At 45.6% G+C, this 23,514-nt stretch overlaps 1 protein-coding gene across 1 annotated transcript in view; it reads left to right on the top strand.

Moving 5' to 3' along the window:
* Positions 1–23,514, top strand: part of SARDH (sarcosine dehydrogenase) — a 166,016-nt gene that overhangs the window by 70,359 nt on the left and 72,143 nt on the right. The window contains exons 14-16 of the mRNA XM_068249222.1: positions 7,352–7,490; positions 10,233–10,346; positions 14,384–14,531. Of these exons, the coding sequence (XP_068105323.1) occupies positions 7,352–7,490; positions 10,233–10,346; positions 14,384–14,531 (401 nt within the window). The remainder of the gene's footprint in view (positions 1–7,351; positions 7,491–10,232; positions 10,347–14,383; positions 14,532–23,514) is intronic.

Below are 23,514 nucleotides of genomic sequence, written 5' to 3'. Positions count from 1 at the left end.
GCATTCTGCTATACGTCACTACAGGGCCTCTTTACTGCATTCTGCTATAGGTCACTACAGGGCCTCTTTAAGAAAATAAGAGCAGCAGGCCATTGTTGGCGGTAGACTGCATACGAAGGGTTAACGTCATTATGAAATATTGGGACATTTCTTCGCTGTGGCGCAGAGCCAATTAATATTGCGGATTTGTGATGTCACTGATCGCACCCCGGCGTCACCTCTGTTTTTCATTATACTAGATGTAATATCGCATTAATTTCCTGTCCGCTCGCACGCCGCGGCGCTACCAGCGATTACATGTTCCGTATTTCATTATTGGTAATTAAAGTCCCTTTGAGAGGCCTCATGGTTCTGCGTCAGACGATCGCCTCAATGTGTAATATGTCCCAATAGCGGGCCTTAAAGTGAGACCCCCAGCGATTGCTTTTAGGAATAGACCGCTAATACACAAGTTCAGGGTTTTTTTTTTTTTTTTTTTTGTTTTTTTTTTGTGATTTTAAAGTGGTCTTAAAGTCAGCATTTCTACTTTGCTCCTCTAAACGATTTCTCACAGCATTAATCCCACTATCCCAGAAACTTTTTTAGCAGAACATCACTGAAATGGTTAAGCAAAGCACTGCTTCAAATCCGCATTGTGTGTGTGTGTGTGTGTGTGTGTGTGTGTGTGTGTGGTAAAAAATACTTTCTGAGAAGCTGTCTCTGCTTCAGCACACACACAGCTCAGAACAACTCATTAGAAGATTTTAATATATAATAATAAGCAGTTGGCATAAAATGCAATAGAAGCTTTCAGGGCAAGAAAAACGACACTTTGGAAACTTGTAATTTGCTGACAGGTACAGTATTCATGTGGGGGGAATCGCATTTTACACTAGGGGACAGCGCCGGGTGTTCTGTCGCATTTTTCGCTCGTCCCGATATTGCTCCCCCTTACCACCAGGCACAGAATTGACCATGATGGTCCGACGTTGCGTAATTACCGATCAATACATTTTGGGGCTTTGGTTGAACAGTTGATCGGTGATGCTCTTGTTGGCGCTGATTTTCAACCGATTTGTTTATAATAGATCGGACGGTCTATCGGCTGCCAAGTCGTCTGGCCACCTTTAGAAGCAGAGGATCAGCAGGACAGCCAGGCAATGTGCATTGTATAAAAGGAAATCCATATGACAGCTTCCAGATCCCTCTCACTTCATGTCCCCTTTAAGTGGCGGCGGGTCTTCCTGTGACCAGCTGGCTGCGTTATATTTTTGTTCTCTTTTTTTTGTTGCTGTTCCGTCCTCATTATCCCTAAAAATAGCTTTTCCTAATCACTCCGTTCCTCGCTAATTTAAGGCGCTGGCGTTCCCCTCCCCGCAGCGCGCAGATTGCCAGGCATTTGGTCGGCTATTTTTTCCCCTCTGTGTGACAGTTTTGTGTCGACATGGGAAAATGTTAAAGCGCCGAGAATTGTCACAAATTGTCACCGCTTTTAAAAGGGCTCCGTGACCTGCGGAAAATTCGCCGAGCCCGTGGAAGAAAAGGACGGGAAAAAACCGTAACAAAAACCGATGGGCGAGCCAGGCGGAGGAAGCGCTGATAATACTCACCGTCACGTTGTGACATCTCCAGCTTCGTCGGGAGGTATGGCGCCGGCCAGATAGCACGGCTGCCATTATTGACTAACCTCGAAGTGTACCTGTCACTTTATCTATGGAGAGGAGTGACCTGCAGTTACCCTGCAGTCAGTCATGCTATGACAGCAAAGCCGACATATAATTCTGTGTCAAACAAAACCCTCAGAAATATTGCACTTTTGGCCAGGAACGGCGTGGCCTGTGACAGCAGCAACACAACTCATCGGAAAAGCAGCACGTTATACGTACGTTGCGTCGCATACAATAAGTATGCTTCACTTTCAAAGGACAACTGAAGTGAGAAGAATATGAAGGTTGCCATGTTTATTTCCAGTTAAATAATACCAGTTGCCTTGCAGTCCTGCTGATCTCTTTGGCTGCAGTACTGGCTGAATCACACACCTGAAACAAGCATGCAGCTAATCCAGTTACACTTCAGTCAGAGCACCTGATCTGCTGCATGCTTGTTCAGGGGCTACGGATAAAAGAATTATAGGCAGAGGATCAGCAGGACTGCCAGGCAACTGGTATTGCTTAAAAGGGAATAAATATGGCAGCCACCATATAGCTCTAACTTCAGGTGTCCTTTAAGCCCATTTTGTGGTAACACTGCATGCAGTGTGTTAACAGACAGAAACCCGTTATACCGCAGCCCTTCCTGCCGAACTGTGAACGTCGCTTAGGTGGTGCGTTGCCGTGCGGCAAGCTGCGTCACAAAGCTGCCGGTATGCCGCAATGCAGCCCTGTGCGTGTGGCATTACAGTATTCGATAGCAACACAGCTGACAGACGAGATGCTAACAAAGCAAAGGATCCCCCTTTTCACTTATGTCGGGAGCACACTAGTCGGAGTCGCGTCCGTTCTGCCATGTAGTGGAAAATGCACTTGAAATAGCACCTTAAAGTCTATAAGTAGTATTGCAGTAAGGGTGCGTTTCCACTAGTGCGGTGGGAAATCGCCGCGGATTCTCCACGGACGAATTCGCATGCAGGAGCGAAATCGCATGCGGTTGTATGCGAATTTTACCGCAAATTCGTATACGATTTCGCATGGATGACGCTGTGTGCAAATTTAACCATGTCAGTGCCTGTGTGCTTTTTCATTGATTCCATGCGAAATCGTATGCGAATTCGCATGAAAATTCGCATGAAAAAACACCATGCGAATTCCCTATTAAATACATTGTATGCGAATCGCATGTGGTGTGTGCGGTGTCCGAATTCGGATGGCTCTGCTGAGCAGATTTTTCCTGCACAAGAAAACGCTCCGTTTTCCTGACAGGTGGATACAGGCTCATTCACTTTTATTGGTTATGCGAATTTGCATGCGGGGAACGCATGCGAATTCGCGTTAGTGGAAACGCACCCTAAGGGCTCGCTGCGATTTGAAATGTACCATTTTAAAAATGCAGAATATATTGGATCCTTCCTGCGTACTGCATGTAAATCGCATGATATTTGCATACAATGCTTTCCTACGAGGGAGGAAGCGCATGGGTTTTGCATGCGATTTTTATTTAATTATTTTTTTTTTTTTTTTTACACAAAAATCGGGAATGCAATAGCAAACGCAAATCTAAAATCGCTGAAACACGTGTGGCAGAAAAGGCGTGGCTTTTCAGTCTTTTTTTCATGGCCCAATCAGTAGCCATGCTGACATATGTTTAAAAAAAAAAAGTCAGACATGGGACTTTTCATCCTGAATAATTTACTGATTTTTACTCTGTCGCTTTGAATTCACTTTTTATTTTTGTATTCTCGTGTTCGCTTTTATTTATGTTGTATTTTGGAATAAGAATGTAGTCACAATAGAAAGCATCGCTATTTATAACGCGCCCCCCTCGGATAGCGGGTGACGTACTATTATTGCGGGTAATCGTTGGGAACAATGTGCAGGTTGTTGTGCGTTGGCTGCTGTGACAATCCGCTGAGCGGCGGAACAATGCGTGATGCCGGCACAAAGTCTGCCGTGACAGCCTGACAAGCCCTCCGCTGACGGATCACCACGATAATGAACAGACATAATGTGCGGGGAACTGCCGGCCTACTTATCACATCCTGCCCAGAATCTGCTCCAACTCCACCCTAAATACACACACATTCCACTTGCATTAGCATGTTCTGAAGAGGGCGGGTCAATGAGATGCAAATTATTCCGAGTTGATGCAGGAATTTTATAGAGGAACTAAGAATTGAACTTCATCCCAATCAGTAGCTGATACGCCCTTTCCCATGAGACATCTTTTCCTTTTCACAAACAGATCATCAGGGGGCGCTGTATGGCTGATATTGTGGTGAAACTCCTCCCACAGTGTGATGTCAGGACCATGGCCCTGACAGTTTCCTCTCTGAACCTCATTGCATTGTGGGAAATAATAGCTTTTGTCCAACTGCCAAGCAAGCAGTATCTCCCTCTCTGCACAGAACTCACAGTAAAGGTGATCATTCACAGTACAATTTTTTTTTTTTACATCAAATGCGATTTAAATGATCGTAACTAATCAGAAGGCAATTATCGATTGTTCACATTTACTGAATGATTCTTTCTTCAAATTCGATCATAAAATCCAACTTTTGGATCGATCTTATCCTACTTAGCAATCGACCAAAGAATCGTTCCTTATGGATTTGCCTTCATAACGTGTGACTTTTCTATATTAGATCATTAAATTTGCATTGAAAGATCGCATTTGGAAAAAAAATTGTACCGTTAATGGGCACCTTATTGAACATTCCGTACAGATCACCTGGCAGGACTAAAGATGTCACTATCTGTGATAAATGTCAGAATGTAAATCAGGGAGAGGAAAGATTTTACAATGGCTAAACACTGACTAATCTATAAAAGAATATTGTAAACGATAAGCTATTGTATTCATTATTTTCACTACAGGTCCTCTTTAAAGGGAGCCCTCGGGACATAAAATAAAACAAACAAAACTATGCTACCTGATTCGGGGGGCTGAGCGGATCAGGTAGCCGCCATCTCCGCCGCTCCTGTGGCCTGCATTTCCGTACGCTGGAAGGAGAGCAAGATGCTCTCTGTGTGTCGGGGGGGGGGGGGGGGGGGGGAGACATCTGTCCAATGGCAGAGCAGGGAAGTTGAGTAGGGAAAACCTCTCCGCCTTTCCTCTTGAGATCAGCGACTATCAATTTTTGCTAATTTCAGGGGGTTATAGCGCTGCGGTGGGGGGGCAGAAAGCAGCGTGGGGACACACAGAGGCGTGTCGTGAGGCAGGGAACATGACTGTGTCATATTTGCCCCCCTCATGCACCGCCTTGGGTTCCCTTTAAGTCAGACCTGGGCCCACTAGCACATTCGGCTGCGCTCTGGGATGATCGCAGAAGATCCTACACTGATGAAAGAGAGTGGACGGAAACCACAGGTCCTGCCGTTTTTTTTTTTTTTTTTTAGAGTGATTGCGCTCCGACGCCAAAGACGGGAACACTGCACAATTGCTTTTTAATTACTTCTTGAAAGCGATGTTTGCAGCAACTCTGTAGGCAATTTTTGTGTGGTAAAGTTTCCAGGGCTTCTGAGGTTAATTTCCATCGCGTAGCCCCGCCCCCAGCGCAAGAGACCATTGATGTTTCTGTATTTGGAGATAGAGGATTCTCTTGTGCCAGGGGCGGGGCAACACACAGGAAGTCGGCAGAAATTGGCCTCGGGAGATCCAGCAACTGTAGTGAGGGGTACAGTATATGGAGGCTGCCATATTTATTTCCATTTAAGCAATACCAGTTGCCTGGCAGCTCTGCTGACCCTCTGCCTCTAAAACTATCAGCCACAGCCCCTGAACAAGCATGCAGCAGATCAGGTGTTTCTGACTATTTTGACAGATATGACAAGATTAGCTGCATGCTTGTTTCTGGTGTGATTCAGCCACTACTTCAGACAAATAGATCAGCAGGGCTGCCAGGCAACTGGTATTGCTTAAAAGGAAAGAAAGATGGCAGCCTCCATATCCCTCTCACTACGGTTCTCCTTTCATGATACAGAAGAAGGAAAAAATTAATCTGAAGGCTACAATCGCCGGCAGAAGATTATACAGCCCTTTCAATTGCCGTTCAAATCGTGCCAGAAATCGCTATAGCAAACACCGGCAAAAACTGATCTGTGCTACAGCGATTGGTAGTGGGGCCCAGGCCTGGAGGAGGAAGAAAGAGGTGGGGTTAGGACAGAAGTCCCCTGAGCCAATCTGTGCTTGTGCAGCGAGAATGATCACTGTTTTTGTTCAAAAACAGTGATCAATCTCATTAGATGTAGGTGACGTGCACGCAATCACGCCCCATGTACTTCTGCTAGCTCCCGCTGCCTGTTAGAGGGATGATGAATGGGAAGGCAGTTCATTCAAACGGGGACTTAGATTAATGAATGTGGTCACCGGCATCCATGAGATGCTGCAGTCATTTGTAACTTCCGACATCAACGCATTGCTTCCTGTTTGTGTACTTAAAGAGGAACTCCAGGGAAAATAATGCAATAAAAAAAGTGCTTCATTTTTACAATAATTATGTATAAATGATTTAGTCAGCGTTTGCCCACTGTAAAATCGTTTAAATCCCTGATTTAAATTCTGACATTTATTACATGGTGACATTTTTACTGCTGGCAGGTGATGTAGCTGCTGCATGCTTTTTTAGCAGTTGGAAATAGCTGTAAATGGCTATTTCCCACAATGCAACAAGGTTCACAGACAGGAAACTGCCATGAGTACCACGGTCCTCAGTTTCTTGTGGGAGGGGTTTCACCACAATATCAGTCTTACAGCGCCCCCTGATGGTCTGTTTGTGAAAAGGAATATATTTCACATGGGAAAGGGGGCATCAGCTACTGATTGGGATAAAGTGCAATTCTTGGTCGGAGTTTCTCTTTAAAGTACACTAATAGGAAATAATGCGCACGGACGGATGTACACTCTAATAAAAATACCCACACAATTCCATTATACGCATGGACGTAAAACTGATAAAATAAAATATTGTCGCCATACATCGTACTAGGGATATAATTGAAACGTTGCAATAACCCGGACAAATGGGCAAATGTGTGTGTTGCATACACACTAGAATGTTTAATTTTAAAACTATAATGGCCGAAAACTGAGAATTTTTTTTTTTTTGCATTTTGTTCTCATTATTACCATTAAAATGCATTTAGAATAATATAATTCTTAGCAAAAGGTACCACCCAAAGAAAGCCTAATTGGTGGCGAAAAAAACAAGGTATAGATCATTTTGTTGTGATAAGCAGTGATAAAGTAATTGGGAAATTAAAGGGAGGAGAGCTGAAATGTGAAAATTCCTCTCATCCATAAGGTAAAAACAACCCGCGGGCTGAAGTGGTTATCAGGACATTACTATGGCAGCCTCCGTATCCCTCTCACTTCAGGTGTGCTTTTCAATGTGGAACGGTGGTCAGTTCCTGGCGTTTGAGTGATGTAACGGTTCTGCGGTTCCTGCGGCGTTCCGCGTCCACCTGGCGATCTGAATAGCCCTCTTTCTCCTGCGTAGGCAGTTTCGCTGGGGTGCCTCTTTGCAGAGCTCCGCAGAATCGTTACCGTCTATTTTTGGGGCTCTTTGTGTGTCTTGATCACCTGACAAAAAAGAAAAGTTTTTTGGGAATGACTCATAATTTTGGCAGTTTATTTCCATCTCGGCTTGAAAGCCGCAGATCTGCGCTCCCCTCCCCTCATCGCTCATCATCTGTTGTGTTTGACACGTTGTCATTTTTAGATCAGAAACGAATGCCTGGTGTGCCGGAACGCCGCCGCTGTCTTCAACATGTCCTACTTCGGAAAGTTCTACCTTGCCGGGCCGGAAGCCAAGAAGGCAGCGAGCTGGATTTTCACCGCCAACGTCGAGAAGCCTCCAGGTAACCTCGTAGGATGGCCAGAGGGGGCGACGCCAACATGTTTGTGCCACCGTGTGCTGAGGAAGCGCTGCTTAAAGGGCAACGAACGCCTTAATGACACTCATTATCATTCTTTTCTAACCGTACCCATTAAAGGGAACCAGAGAGGAAGCACCCTTGTGTATTTTACCATGTATATCAGTAAGAACATTAGAGAAAACACTTACCATGCTCTCTGTTTCACCCTCACTGCTAAAAGTGTCTGTTATCAGCAGTCACAAGAATCCCAGACTGAGCAATTAAATTTGGCTTTGCTGGGAATGATTATTGCTGAGTCATTATAGCAAAGCCACAAGGGGGCAGGCTTGGGCTTGAAATAACACCACAGAAGACAGATTTAGCTATAAACTTTCTGTAGCAAAGCTAGACGGAGCAGCCTGACTTCTCAGTCGGGGATTCTTATCAGAGGTGATAACAGTCAGATTACACAGAGAACAATGAAACAAAGGGCAGATTAGGTGTTTACTGTCATGTTCCCACTGATTTATAAGGTAAAATACAAGAGGGTGCTTCATCTCTGGTTCTCTTTAACGATCTAATCCCACGGACAATCTATTATCCAATTTGATTGGAATCGGTCATGCCCTCTAACGGTAAAAAAAAACTAGTAACCAATCCAATTAGTGGTGATCATAATCTAATTACGATTATGTGAAATTACACATAGTTTTTCTAAATTACAGCCATACATAATTATGATTTGGACATGTAATTGATTTTGCTTAATCCATCCGTAATTTTGTGTAATTACGCGAAAGTTTGCGTAATTTAGTGTCGATTTTAATGGTTTATAACAAAGTCCCCATACATACTGTCGTCGCCAAAATTGCTACGCATGTTAAGGGGAATTTTGGGAACAAGTCAATAAAGTTTTGATTCAAAAAAGATGTCGATAATAGATTTTGAACATGCGAGGGAAAAAGGGTTTTTATACTTTAATTTTTCTAAATTTAAAAGCCATTTTCCTTTGCCTTTTTAAACTCCATTATCTAAAAACCTGCAAGGTCTTCGAGGCAGTCAATCGTCTGCAGGATTGTATGGTTTATGGCCACATTTACACTGCAAATTCCATTTTGAGGCCTTTTCCACTGAGATTTTGCATGCTGCGTTTTGCTATCAGATTACGATAGCGAAGAGATCGCAAAACGCAGAGTGCAGTAAAAGTAATGGAAATGGCAGCAATTCGATTTGCGTTGCGCCTTTGGCCCGATTGCAATAGGCCTGCTGCGTTTTGGGTGCCATTGAGCTCCTATACGGAGTATAGTAGCGCAATTGCAATCGTGTTTGAAACGCAATTGTGGTCGCGTTTCATAGTGGAAGGGAGCCCTTTGGCAGATTCCCTCACCATGCTGTGCATTGATTGGAGAAGGAAATGAATTGGATCCCAGCAACAGGAGCCCAGACAGAACTAAAAACCTGGCAGAGCTTCGGGCTTCAGTGCTTTTCTGACTATATCCAAGACTAAGATTTTGATAAGCCTTCCCCCCCCCCCCCCCCCCCAAGCCCCTAGTAAACCTTTTTTTATTATATATATATATATACTGTACTTTTCATAGAACGTTATTTTTAATTGATCATGCCTAAAGATTTTGTAGGAAACGTTGCAGTTATTGTTCAACCCCCCCCCTTCCCTGAAAATAACAGCAGCGCCAATTCAGTGTTGTCCGGATCATGAACGATTCGGATCTTTGATCCGAATCTACTTTGAGTCGAATCATCCGAATCATCAAAATGAGTGATTCGGATCGCAAAGGGGGCGGGGCCAGGAGCGACACGCCCCCCTCAGCGGGCAGCGGGGTCCTGGAAGCAGAGCAGAGATGGATCGCTCTGTTGAAGGGGAGGCAGCCTTGCAGGGAGACAGGTAGATGAGAGAGAGGGGACATGGGTGCCACTGCTAGATGTGTGTAGAGCACACATACTGGCTGAAATGTGCTGCCCATTATAGGCTGTCTGTTCCGTAGTTGTGCACAGTGAACACATTGGAAGCTTTTGGCACAGCTCAGTAACGTTACAGGCAGCGTGCTGGGCTAGTACAGGGCAGGCACTGTGATTGCTGTGCAATATGATCCTCCTGCACTGCTCTAAACAGCTGCACTTCACTTCTGGGAATGCTTTGGGGAATGGGAGTTGGGAGTATACAGATGAACATATAGGTGAAATATATGTAAAGCGTATGACTTCAGCATGTGGGTATTGTGTGCAAACATTTCTGCTCTCTGCTCGTCCCTCCTCCCTTCTCTGTCCACTCCCTTCCCTCTGTCCATCTTCTCCCCTTCTCTGTTTGTCCACCCCCCTCCCCTTCTCCTGTCCTGCTAGTCATTTCACCCCCGAATGCTTCCCTTGTAAAATGATCCGAGATTCGGATCAAAGATCCGGATCTTTTCAATGATCCGATTCGAATCATCCGGATCATTGAAAAGATCCGAACTTCGCATCTCATAGATCCTAATTTCCTCCTATGCCAAAAGTGAAGCCACGCCTTACCACTAGAGAAGAATCACCATGATAGGCTATCTGTCAGTAGTAAGGCGTGGCTTTATCTCTGCTCTGCCTGGTCATGTGAGTAAAGTGGGCGTGGCTCAGACTGCCTGGGTGTGAGGAAGCAGCTGGAGGTCTCTGAGGATCTATTAGGTCGTTTTTGTTTTTTCTAGATTTTTTGTTGTCTGTCATTCACTAATTATTCCGGTGGTGTTCCATACACAGGGTCCACCGTCTACACCTGCATACTGAATACACGTGGAGGCACAGAAAGCGATCTCACCGTCAGCAGGATCTCCCCGGAGGCGACGCCCTCTGTCCTCGCCCCGGACTTTGAAGGTGGGTAGAAATAAGAATGTCAGTGTCACTAAGAAATAAGCTGACTGACTGTCTGTATCAGGGCATACATGCATGGAATGGCTGCCAAGTAGAGAACCAATTTAAGGAGGCCCTGTAGTGACAGATCGTAGAATACAGTAAAGAGGCCCTGTAGTGACAAATACAGTGGGATGCGAATGTTTGGGCAACCGTTGTTAATCATGATTTTCCTGTATAAATCGTTGGTTGTTGCAATAAAAAAATGTCAGTTAAATATATCATATAAGGGACACACACAGTGATATTTGAGAAGTGAAATGAAGTTTATTGGATTTACAGAAAGTGTGCAATAATGGTTTAAATAAAATTAGACAGGTGCAAAAACTAAATGAAATCAATATTTAGTAGATCCTCCTTTTGCAGTAAAGAGGCCCTGTAGTGACTTAGGGCTGGTGCACACCACAGCGGTTCTGGAGCGTTTTTTAAAACGCTTCCAGGGGGAAAACCTCTTGGCCAATGAAAGTGAATGGGATGGTGCACACCAGAGCGGGGCGTTTTTTCCACAAACGCAAACTCGGGGGCTGCAGCATTTTTTAGATTTCTGAGGCATTTCTGCCTCAATGTTAAAGTATAAGAAAGTGGAAAACCGCTCTGAAAAACGCTAGCGATTGTGATTCAGCAAATTTCCCCTGTGATTGCGATTTTGCTATGCACTGGACTGCATAGCAAAATCGCGGCAAAAATCGCTCCGCGGCGCAATCGCGTTTCAGTAAAAATACGAATTGCGGTATTGGAAATTACCTACCGCGATTCCTATGTTAAAATACAAACTGTAGCGATTTTTAAAATCACTAGCTGTTTGCGATTCAGCATCGCAATCGCCGCTAGTGGAAAAGGGCCTTAAAGCTGTTACTGAACAGCTTCTGTAACAAAATGTTGAATCTGCTACACAAACGCTCCAAAAAATGCTAGGCATGTGTAGAAAACCTCTCTAAACCTGCCTAGAATCGCTCTGAAATCTGCTTCAGAAACCTCAAGCGTTTGCTAGAGGTTTTTGGTGTGCACTGGGCCATATAGCAGAATGCAGTAAAGAGGCCCTGTAGTGACATATAGCAGAATGCAGTAATGAGGCCCTGTAGTGACAGATAGCAGAATGCAGTAAAGAGGCCATGTAGTGACATAGAGCAGAATGCAGTAAAGAGGCCCTGTAGTGACGTATAGCAGAATACTGTAAAGAGGCCCTGTAGTGACATATAGCAGAATACTGTAAAGAGGCCCTGTAGTGACATATAGCAGAATTCAGTAAAGAGGCCCTGTAGTGACCATATAGCAGAATGCAGTAAAGAGGCCCTGTAGTGACCTACAGCAGAATGCAGTAAAGAGGCCCTGTAGTGACATACAGCAGAATGCAGTAAAGAGGCCCTGTAGTGACATACAGTAGAATGCAGTAATTCAGGATATCCACTTTTATGGCTATTTTCCTGGTTTCAGCACCAGAAACACTTCCTATATCTATATATGGCTGTTTATTGGTAGCTCCGCCCCACCCTGCAGACTTCTCCTCCCAGGTAGACCAGGTATATTTTGTACAGGCTTTGGAATTCTCAGAAACATTCTGCAGAGCTACATCTGACAGCTGTAAAGATGTCCCCACCTGTGATACATTTTAGAATGTAAGTCCATATGAGGAAAGATTTTACAATGGGCAAACTGATTAAATCCTCTATAAATGAAAAATAAGCTATTTAAATTAATTACTTTATTTCCACTACAGGTCCTCTTTAATGCAAATTGTATGTTGGGGCCAATATACACTTCCTGTCGCTCTGATTGGCCGAATTCCACGCTGCATACGATCTGCATGGAAGCCATAATTCTGATTGACATCTCCACTGCCACCCACTAAACAATCCTGTGAAAAGCGCGCCCAAATTATCCGTCAGCGACAGACTATCCAGCGGGTTGCGGCGGAAGAATTTGCGCTGCTGGTTTGAATTTTAATCAGTCGCTTTGGAACCGAAGAGAAGATTTCGCTTTCTTGTGCGCAGTGATCGCATTGTACAGAAACGCCACCCGTGTATTGCGCCCTCGTAGATCTCTGCGGCGTATAATGGCCGTTCCTCTATCGCGGCGCAGAGATTTAAGCCTCTGTGAAAGGAAGTGGAGATTATTGAGGTCGCCCATTAGCGTCCCTCATCTTCCAGCGATTTCCTCTATTCCGCCGCGACCTCTGACCCCGCCTCTGTTCCTCGCTTGGCTTTGAAGCTTTCGCTCTAATCTCTGATAAGGGGAGGAGGAGTCTCTCCGGGAGGCCGCACTGTGTGACTGTATCCTGCCTTTATTCCGGGGTCTCTCATCTCCTTCGCTGGCCTACATTCCATGTATAGAATATAGAATGTGTTTCCGTCGTGTTTAATCTGTGGCATCGGGCTTCCTTTCCTGAGGATTCCCTTTGCTGCAGATCATCTGAGAACATGCGAGATCTGGCAAACCCGGCCTGTAGCTTTTACAGTGGGTATCATTTGTCTGGGTCATATCGGATCACAATGAGAGATGCTGCAGTGTCCGTAAAGGCTGTTCCACACTGGAAATCGCAATCGCAAACCTGCTGCGATTTCGGCCATATTCACTGCCTATGTGGCAACACATTTATCACACGTTTAGATGGGTTGCAGTTGCGTTTGCGATCTACGATGGAAAAGTGCAGGACAAACATTTTTTAAAGTGCAACAAAAAGCGCACGGCAACTGCTCCCTCACCGCCGCCGTCCTGGTTCCTCCGGTAGAAGCTCTGTTATCTTCGGTCAGTTGGGGGCAGTCGGCACAGTCGGCCTACCCATGTTCCTGTAACGCTTCCAAGACTGGGAGTGTCCTGAGCAGTACATTAGTATTACCGGTGGTCGCACATGTGCAGTACCCTCCGACTGACCAAAGAGAATGGAGCTTTTACCAAAACATCCATGAGTTGGAGGACAGCGGAGAGGCAGTGATCTGCAAGCAGGGGGCTGGAGGAAGCCCCAGGTATGTACATATAAAACGTTGACGTCCTTTCGTCTCAGGTTTACTTAAAAGGGAACCGGTGGTGAGAGGGGTATGGAGGCTGCCATATTCATTTCCTTGTAAACAGCGCAAGTTGCTTTAAAATAGAGTAAGGAATTCAGACGGATAAAAAGTATACTCCTTTACGAGGCTTCCGTCCAAGAGAAAAATCCCTGACCTGTTTCGTGACCAAAGGTCAACTTCCTCAGGAGAAATTAACATTCAGGTATTTGTGATTCCCCCTGAGGAAGGCTGCTTGTTACCATGAAACGCGTCAGCTCCTGCTTTCTACGATGGAATCTTCTACAACACAAGCATCTCAAATGATTATAGTATATTCCGAGTGTTCTGACAAGACTGACGTAGTATTTGTGAGTTTGTATACATAATTTTTGTCCTTGTTTTTTGCTTGCTTTTATATTTTTTTAGAAGTGTTTTTTTTTTTTTTTTTTTTTTTTCTGTAATTTAACCTGTTTTTATTAATGTAGGAGATCAATTTTAACGAACTTTGACTGAATAAAACAAAGCTACGTATGTAATGACTGAGATTGCTTGTAGAATCTGCTCTTTTTGTGTATGTATGCGTTGGTGTGTTTGATGTTGTGATTTGGGGCTAAATAAACACATTTTTGGATTCGTAATAATCGCCTATCGAATTGGGACGGTAAATACGATGCTAATGATTCAAAGTTGATTCTAATTTTATTCAAACTTTATGCAGCTTGGAATTAGCATAATATTTACATCACCTCCTTCACACCTCATTCGCCATTCATACTAGTCTGACCACATGGAAATAAATCCTGTCCTATTTTTGTGACGAGATGCACTTTAATGATGGTGGCTCCTCCCTTGTGTGTAGGCGGGGCAGAGCAGAGAAGGGGCTGGGCAGAACAGAGGGGGCGTGGCTGGGACCAGGGAACGCCCTGCATTTTAGGCTGTTATGTAGGAGGAGTGGATGTCATCAGATATAAGGATACACATTTGATATGAACGTGTAACGACTGGTTTGTGTTTCAGGTGATGTATATTATCTGGCGGTTGGTGGCGCAGTCGCTCAGCACAATTGGAGTTACATCAACAACGTCCTCCAGGATGAGAAGTTCAACTGTAGACTTATCGACTGCTCTGAAGATCTGGGCATGATCAGCATACAGGGGCCGGACAGGTGAGGTTGAGAGATTCCAGGGGTCAGTCACAGGTCGGGCCTGCCAGGTGAGGCTGCAATATTCCAGGGGTCAGTCACAGGTCAGGGGCCGGCCAGGTGTGGCTGCGATATCCAGGGGTCAGCACAGGTCAGGGGCCGGCCAGGTGAGGCTGATATTCCAGGGGTCAGTCATAGGTCAGGGGCCAGCCAGGTGAGGCAGAGATATCCAGGGTTCAGTCACAGGTCAGGGGCCGGCCAGGTGAGGCTGAGGTATCCAGGGGTCAGTCACAGGTCGGGCCTGTCAGGTGAGGCTGCAATATTCCAGGGGTCAGTCACAGGTCAGGGGCCGGCCAGGTGAGGCTGAGATATTCCAGGGGTCAGTCACAGGTCAGGGGCTGGCCAGGTGAAGCTGAGATATTCCAGGGGTCAGTCATAGGTCAGGGGCTGGCCAGGTGAGGGTGAGATATCCAGGGGTCAGTCATAGGTCAGGGGCCGGCCAGGTGAGGCTGATATATTCCAGGGGTCAGTCATAGGTCATGGACCGGCCAGGTGAGGCTGAGATATTCCAAGGGTCAGTCATAGGTCAGGGGCCGGCCAGGGGAGGCTGAGATATTCCAGGGGTCAGTTACAGGTCAGGGACCTGCCAGGGGAGGCTGAGATATTCCAGGGGTCAGTTACAGGTCAGGGGCCGGCCAGGTGAGGCTGCGATATTCCAGGGGTCAGTCATAGGTCAGGAGCCAGCCTGGTGAGGCTGAGATATTCCAGGGGTCAGTCACAGGTCACAGGTCAGAGGCCAGCCAGTTCCTTCCCCAGCACACAGCAGGCTGAGCAGCCGCAGCCCCGCTCACAGACTGACTGAAGTCATCAGCTGCTCGTCATGTGATATTTTAAAGTCAGGATTTTTTAGCTGCAGAGGTCTCATTTAAAACAAAAAGGTGAACTCTGAGTACTCTCGATGACTGAGCTTGATGGTACATTTAGAGTTCTGCCTGTAGATTAGGTTTAGAGTTCCTTACCAGGATGTTATTATTTTTATAAGTAATAGTAGTGTGGATAGAATCTCATGGGAAGGGTCACGGGAGTTGCTAGGGTCCTAAGAGATCCAGGGCACTTTTGGGCACTCAGCTGAAAATTGGGTGTTGCCATGTACAGAAATGTGGGTGTGGTCATGGGTGGAGCCACATTTACATGACCTTAACAGCGGTCTCCATATAAAAACTACAGCTCCCTGTATGCCCCAATAAAGGCATCACAGCACCCAGTATGTCCACATAGCGACACCATAATATCCATCATAACCCCCATTACTGTGCTGTGGTGCCATGCTGGGTACTATAGTGCCTCTATGGGGCATGCTGGGTACTGTGGTGCCTCTATGGGGCATGCTGGGTGCTGTAATGCCCTGTTGGGTGCTGTGCTGCCACTGTAGGGCATGCTGGGTACTGTGGTGCCTCTACTCTGCCTGGGAGACATCAGGGGCACGTGCCACTGATCTTTGGGGCTAGCGACGCCCCTGGTGTTAATGCTGTCTATGTCCCCTTTGGAGAAACTTACCCCATTTTCCTCCACTGGGACTATCATTGAGCTCCCAACCTGTGATGGGAAGAATCGGTAGTCGGGAAAGCATTAAAAACTAGTTTACTAGTAGCAGAAGATTCTGTTTTCGACTTTACAGAAACATTATTCTGCGTTGCCGATGCTATCACGTCCTTTCTGCACAGGAAGTGCTGGAAATTTGCAGGTACATGGAGACATGGACAGCAATAAAACACAGAGGAGGATGTAACCTGTTATCACATTACCCACAAATGAATTTTTATTTAGAATCCGGGTGTCAGATAATCTGCGCACACCGGTTCTGTTCCGGGATAGTGTAAGTTGAATTTGTTTGTAAGTTGAGTCCTGCGTTACACATGGTGAAATGTGGATACATGTTTTACTTTTAGATATATAGTATAAACCATAGGTAAGCTGTACATTGTGGTGATGGGCAGATTCGGCCAAGAGACAAATCTCTCTGATGGAATTTGATAATCGTGAGATCTGTCGGCTGCTCATACACTGCAGACCAATTGCCGATCAATTTTATGCTGAAATCGATCCAGAATAAGCCTTGTGACGCCGCTATCCCCCTCCCTCCCCCCCCCCCCCCGCTATATACTTTACCTGTCCGTATTCATACATGAGTCTCACGTGGTTGGCGGTAAAAAACGTGGGCACGTGTGACATCACACATGTGCCCACATGTACGCTGGCAACCACATGGTGGTGATATGTGCGGAGTCCACAACCAGCAGCGGGCATGGATAGGTACAGTATAGTGCATGGGGGGGCACATGTGACATTAGGGGGACATAGCCGGGGGTTTCATCGCTCATCCCGATGTCCATCGTTACCGCCGCGCACCCGATCCTGACGACCCGATATCTCGCAGCATGTCTGATCGACATGCTCGGCCCAAAATTGGTTGCATCGTTGATCGGGCATACACATGGTGGCACCGATTTTCTTCCTATTCGATAACCATTATCAAATTGGATGCTCGATCGGCATGCTAATCATGTGACGCTAAGTGTAATGGAGCGTACACAGCGCAGGGGAGGCAGAGGAATGAACGTGCTTCTGAGCCGATAGTCATGCGCCGGCCTGAAGTGAAGAGGGGAGGACATACTGCGTGCACAGGGCGCAGTATGTCCGGGTGGGGGGTCAATCAAGTCGCTCGGCACCGGGAATTATAGGAGACTAACGGCGGCAGACGGAGGGGGCAGGACTGGATAACTGTATGTAATTTTAACCCCCCACACACTGCTGCAAACTTTTTTTTCGACTGTGGTATCCTTTAAGAGGAACTGTCGCGAAAATCTTAACATTTAAAACCCATACAAATAGGAAGTATGTTTCTTCCAGAGTAAAATGAGCCATAAATTACTTTTCTCCTATGTTGCTGTCACTTACACAGTAGGTTGTAGAAATCTGACAAAACTGACAGGTTTTGGGTTAGTCCATCTCTTCATGGGGGATTCTCAGCATGGTCTTTTATTCTTTGTATAAATCATTTTCAGAGAATGTCTTTATAAAGATGCTGGCCAGCCTCCCTGCTCACCGTACACTATTTTGGCAGTTGGACGGAGCAACTGCCATTCAGAGTGCTTTTAAAAATAAAGAAAACCCTGAGAACCCCCATGAGACGATGGGCTAGTCAAAAATATGTCAGATTTCTACTACTTACTGTGAGGCCTGTTCACATTATAAACACTGACGGCCATGCGTTCGGAACGCATGTGAACGCACGCCATCCGCATTTGTATGGGTTGCGTGGCTGATCCCATTCACTGAAAGTGAATGGGACAGCCGCGCATTTTTGGAAAAAATGCGTGCAGCATGCGTTCCCGGACCGCATGCAGTGTAAACATCAGACTGTGCAGTCTATGGACTGTCTGATGTAGTGCGTGTCGGCCTCTTGCACGCGTTTCCGAAACGTGTGCAGTGTGAACGGGACCTAAGTGACAGCAACATAGGAGAAAAGTCATTTATGGCTAATTTTACTCTGGAAGAAACATACTTCTTATTTGTATGTGTTTTTACATTTTAAGATTTCCGCGACAACAAGTTAAATAATCGTACTCAATGCCAAGCCGCTGCAGCTAAAGCTAACAAAATTTTGGGATGCATTAAAAGGGAAATAAAAACTCGAGATGCTAGCATAATATTGCCCCTGTTTAACTCTCTAGTAAGGCCACATCTGGAATATGGAATTCAGTTCTGGGCACCACATTACAAAAAAGATATTGCAGTTTTAGAGCAGGTGCAGAGACGAACAACAAAATTGATACGTGGGATGGAAGGTCTCACTTATCAAGAAAGGTTAGATAAACTGGGTTTATTTAGTCTAGAGAAAAGACGCCTTAAGGCAGCCATACACTGGTCGATGTGCCATCAGATCGACCAGCTGACAGATCCCTATCTGATCGAATCTGATCAGAGAGGGATCGTATGGCTGCCTTTCCTGCAAACAGATTGTGAATCGATTTCAGCCTGAAACCGATCACAATCTGTTGTGGTGGTGCTGCCGCCGCTCCCCCCGCCGGTATACATTACCTGAGGCTGGCTCCCGGGCGTGATGTCCCCGTCATGTGGCACCTCCGGCTCCGGCATCCGCATAGAACTTAAGCTATCACACCAGTGACAGCGGAAGTTCAAATAGAGCGCCCTCTAGTTGTACTTCCGCTGTCACTGGCATGACAGCGGAAGTTATACGAGGATGCCAGAGGTGCCATGACGGGAGCAGTGACGGACGGGATGCCCGGGAGCCAGCCTCAGGTAATGTATACCTGATCGGATCGGCCGCCGCTAGCGACGCGCTCCCTACCCGCGGGCGATCGAGGGTAATTTCCCGCACGGCGCGATCGACGGACCGATCCGATTTCGGGAGGAAATCGGATCGGCGGGTGCGTGTTGCGCGAACGATTGGCAGCAGATTCGATCCCAGTGATCGAATCTGCTGTCGAAACTGCCGCAAATCGGGCCAGTGTATGGCCACCTTTAGAGGGGATCTAATTAACATGTATAAATACATCAGAGGGCAATATAATACCTTGGCGGATGAGCTTTTTGTCCCTAGGCCTTCTCAAAGGACTAGAGGACATGATCTGCGCATGGAGGAAAAACGTTTTAGCCATTTATTTAGGAAAGGGTTCTTTACAGTAAGAGTGATTAAGATGTGGAATGCATTGCCACAGGAAGTCGTTATGGCAAACTCTATACCTGCATTTAAAGGGGGCTTAGATGCTTTCCTTGCGTTGAAAGACATCCATGGCTACAATTACTAGGTAATGCCTAATGATGTTGATCCAGGGATTTTATCTGATTGCCATCTGGAGTCGGGAAGGAATTTTTCCCTTTAGGGGCTAATTGGACCATGCCTTGTAAGGGTTTTTTCGCCTTCCTCTGGATCAACAGGGATATGTGAGGGAGCAGGCTGGTGTTGTACTTTGTACTGGTTGAACTCGATGGACGTATGTCTTTTTTCAACCAAAATAACTATGTAACTATGTAACTATGAAAGCGCCTCTTTACGTTTTTTGGTTGTTTGCAATGTGCGTTTAAAATGTTAAATTACTGGTAACTGTGTATACAGTACTGTAACCTCTAACATTCATATGAAATAACAGTAATTTATACAGTATATGTTCTACATGGAGACAGCTTTGTTTGTATCTCTGAAGCGCTGCAAGTCGAGTGGTGTGTAAGTGGGGACTGTCTGCACTTGCAGTAGTTCCCGGGTGGCTCTGAGGGATTTTGTGTTGTCCGCAGAGTTGTAGATCGCCGCTCTTTGGCGACAGAATCATTGCGGGAGACGCGTAATATAGCGAGAGATTATGTAACGCTCTCACTGTGGGCGTAGTTCCACCTTGACGGTTTTCATCCCGTGGCGGATTGTCAGAAGTCTTCCGCTGCTCTCCAGGGTCTCCCCGCACGCCCTGCCATGTCCGCTTACCGTCAGCGCGCGCCACCCGCCTGCCCTCCAGCCTGTGTCTCTATCAGCCGCCATCAATCTTTAACGCGGGTGGCATGCCTACTGCAGGCGGATGCGAGAGAACGACGTGCCACCGTGCCAGACCGGGAGACAAACCGTGACTCAATCTGATAAACATTCAGATCCCCCAAATGTACAATCCTGTGCTTGCAGCACTGGGATCCGGGCTTCAGAGACTGGCAGGGAAATGCTGGCAGTCATAACCTCTGACTCCTGAAATCCACAAACCGTTCTGGAGACCACTGCCAGTCCAGCACATTAGAGGTTCTATACATGCTAATCGCGATCGCTCCTCAATCGCCGGCAAATGCTGCAGGTAACACGTTTGCGATTAGCGATAATCGCAAAATGCCCGATAACACTGCCATAGGGTAGGAGTAGCGTTTTGTAAAAACTCTAGCGGTTAGCGGGAATTACGCAATTCCCGCTTAGATGTGAGCAGGGCCTTAGTGATAAAAACTTGACAGGTGTCAGATTTTGGACTAGTCAATCTCCTCAGGGGGGATTCTCAGTAATTTCTTTATCTACAAACACACTTAGACTGAATGGTAGTTGCTCAGTCCAAATGCCAAAATAGTGTGCATGAGGTTTGAGGGCATCTTTGCATAGATCCTTTCCAGGGAATACTATAAAGACTTGAAGTGATACGGAGAATCCCCCCATGAGGAGATGAACTAGCCCAAAATCTGTCAGCTTTTTACTACCTTCTGTAAGTGAAGGCAACAAAGGAAACAAGTAATTTTTAGTGCATATTACATATTATGGCAAAGTGGTAGGTGAGAGCTGGGTCCCTGCTGGAATCCCAGCCAGGGCACTATCTGCAAGGAATTTGTATGTTCTCCCCGTGTCTGTGTGGGTTTCCTCCAGGTTTCCTCCCATATCCCAAAAACATGCAGATAAGGTAATTGGCCCTAGACTATGATACATGTACTACATGATACATACATAGACATATGACTATGGTAGGGATTAGATTGTGAGCTCCTCTGTGGGACAGTTAGTGACAAGACCATATACTCTGTACAGCGCTGCGTAATATGTTGGCGCTATAAAAATCCTAATTAATATTTTATCTGCATGCATCTTAGATTTTAGAAATGAATAGTGGTCCTTTAATTGACCAGAAAAAGATTCTCGGTTTCCTTGCAGTCAGTCTCCCCACGTGAGGCTGTTTTATTCACGACAGGCAGCTCCTCAGCGGCCTTCCACAGAATCCTAACCCTTTTGTACCATTCCCAGTAATTAATGAATAAAGACCCCGGATAGTATTCCTCAGGAGGGGCGCAGATCTGACCAGGGCTGTGGAGTCGGTGCAAAAATCCACTGACTCCGACTCCTCAGTTTAGGATTCCAACGACTCCGACTCCTCTAATTTGCATATTACAATTTTGTTGATTAAAAGTATGTAACGTGAAATTCGTCTCAACTGCCAACGCTTAGGAATTTTACAAGACAACTGAAGTGAGAAGGATATGTAGACTACTATATTTATTCCCTTTAGACTAAAACTAGTCCTTGGTAAGAGTACTTGTAAAAGGTACAAACCGGAACAAAGAACATCTATCAGGCCCTAGGCAATGTAAGTGTGGGTACATGTAAGAGTGATGTGCAGGTACTCTGCAGGGGAATGAGGAGATTCTTCCTCTATTACACATTCTTCATGCACAATCTGAACCTGGATCAGGCCCTAGGCAATGTAACTGTGGGTACATGTAAGAATGATGTGCAGGTACTCTGCAGGGGAATGAGGAGATTGTAAACAGACAACACCTCTGTGTTCAATGTGCACAGCATTCTTAGTGGATTCCCTGCAGCTCTGTGGGGAGTGCATATGTAGAGTATAGTACTACTGTGTAACAAAGTAAACCTGAGACAGATGAAATTAAAGTTTTATACATACCTGGGGCTTCCTCCAGCCCCCTTCAGGCTAATCAGTCCCTCGTTGTCCTCCTCCACCACCTGGATCTTCTGCTATGAGTCCAGGTACTTGAACCAGTCAGGCGTAGTGCGCATGCACACACTCCGCCGCCAGGAGCATACTACACCTGTGCAGCACTATTGCGCAGGTGCAGAATGTTCCTGGCTGCGGCCGGACAGCGCTGACTGGCTGAATTACCAGGACTCATAGCAGAAGATCCGGGTGGTGGAGGACAGCGAGGGACTGGTTAGCCTGAAGGGGGCTGGAGGAAGCCCCAGGTATGTATAAAACTTTACTTTTCATCTGTCTCAGGTACCCTTTAATTTGTAGTCACCAAACCAAATTTTAACATATCAAATTATTTGATTTCATCAGCAAAGGGAGTGCATACATTTGCATAAATCAGCATCAGTGCAGAATTATTTCCATCTCATTGACCATCTCTATTAGTGACACAGCTACACATCAGGCTTTATTCTTACAGCATAGATGTTATTTAGTATATATGAGATTCCTGTGTACACATCATATATACAGTAACAATCAGATGTGTATATCTGACCTTAAAAATACGGGGACTGCTTTATTGAAGCAGCACAAGTAACTAATTTTGATTGGTTTATTTCATTTTTGTGGACTAAGCACAGCTATTACTGTATATATACTGTAGATATACATTATTTTTAATGACTATTATCTGAGAAATAGAACATTTTATCATATTTTCTATTTTAATTACAGTTACAAATTCATTAGGAGTCGGAGTCGGTGCATTTTTTCCCGACTCCAGGCACCCAAAATTACCCGACTCCACCACTCCGACTCCACAGCCCTGGATCTGACGTACCCGGAGGAACACTTTATCCATAACACCGATACTCTCCTGAGAGCGCGCTATTTTCTTCCCCTCGGAATTCTGTATACTTTGGTGATTAATTTATCACCACCCTTAAAAATAGACACCTCCAAATAATTGATACACAGCAGCACGCTGGGAATGTAACGGCTGGATGCGCACTATTTCTTTCTATGCCTAAACCGCTCCCCAGAGCCTCTGCACAGCGTGCGCGCATCGGAAACGGGAAATCTCATCCCGAAAACAATCGGGATTATTATAAAAGATTAGCCGAAGAATTAAAGCGAACCCAAAGTGGAAAATAAACATATGGTATAATGAATTGTATGTGTAGTAGGGATAATGAATACAACATTAGTAGTTAAAAGTCTCCTATTTTTATTTTCAATTATCAATTTATTTTAATAACCTTGCATCATTCTGTCATAGTTGCTTTTTTAACCACACTCTGTCTTTTAAGCTATAAAACAGAGCAGAAAGAACGACCCTCTGAACTTTCCTGCAGTAAAACCTTATCTCAAGCTTCAGAAAACAGGACTGTATTCGACCGAAGTTGGGTCTAGCGCCCGTTTTTTAAAACTGACGGGCCTTTCAGCTCGTTATCTCATAAGTTTTCTGCTTAGTGCCTGTTTCCACTTGCGCGGAAATCGGGCCAAATCCGCAGTTTCTCCGCAGGCGAATTGTGCGGGGAAAC

The sequence above is a fragment of the Hyperolius riggenbachi genome, chromosome 8 (assembly GCF_040937935.1).
Source record: "Hyperolius riggenbachi isolate aHypRig1 chromosome 8, aHypRig1.pri, whole genome shotgun sequence".
Classification (NCBI taxonomy): Eukaryota; Metazoa; Chordata; class Amphibia; order Anura; family Hyperoliidae; genus Hyperolius; species Hyperolius riggenbachi.
Note: the sequence above shows the minus strand (reverse complement) of the source record. Positions and strands in the feature narration are given on the sequence as shown.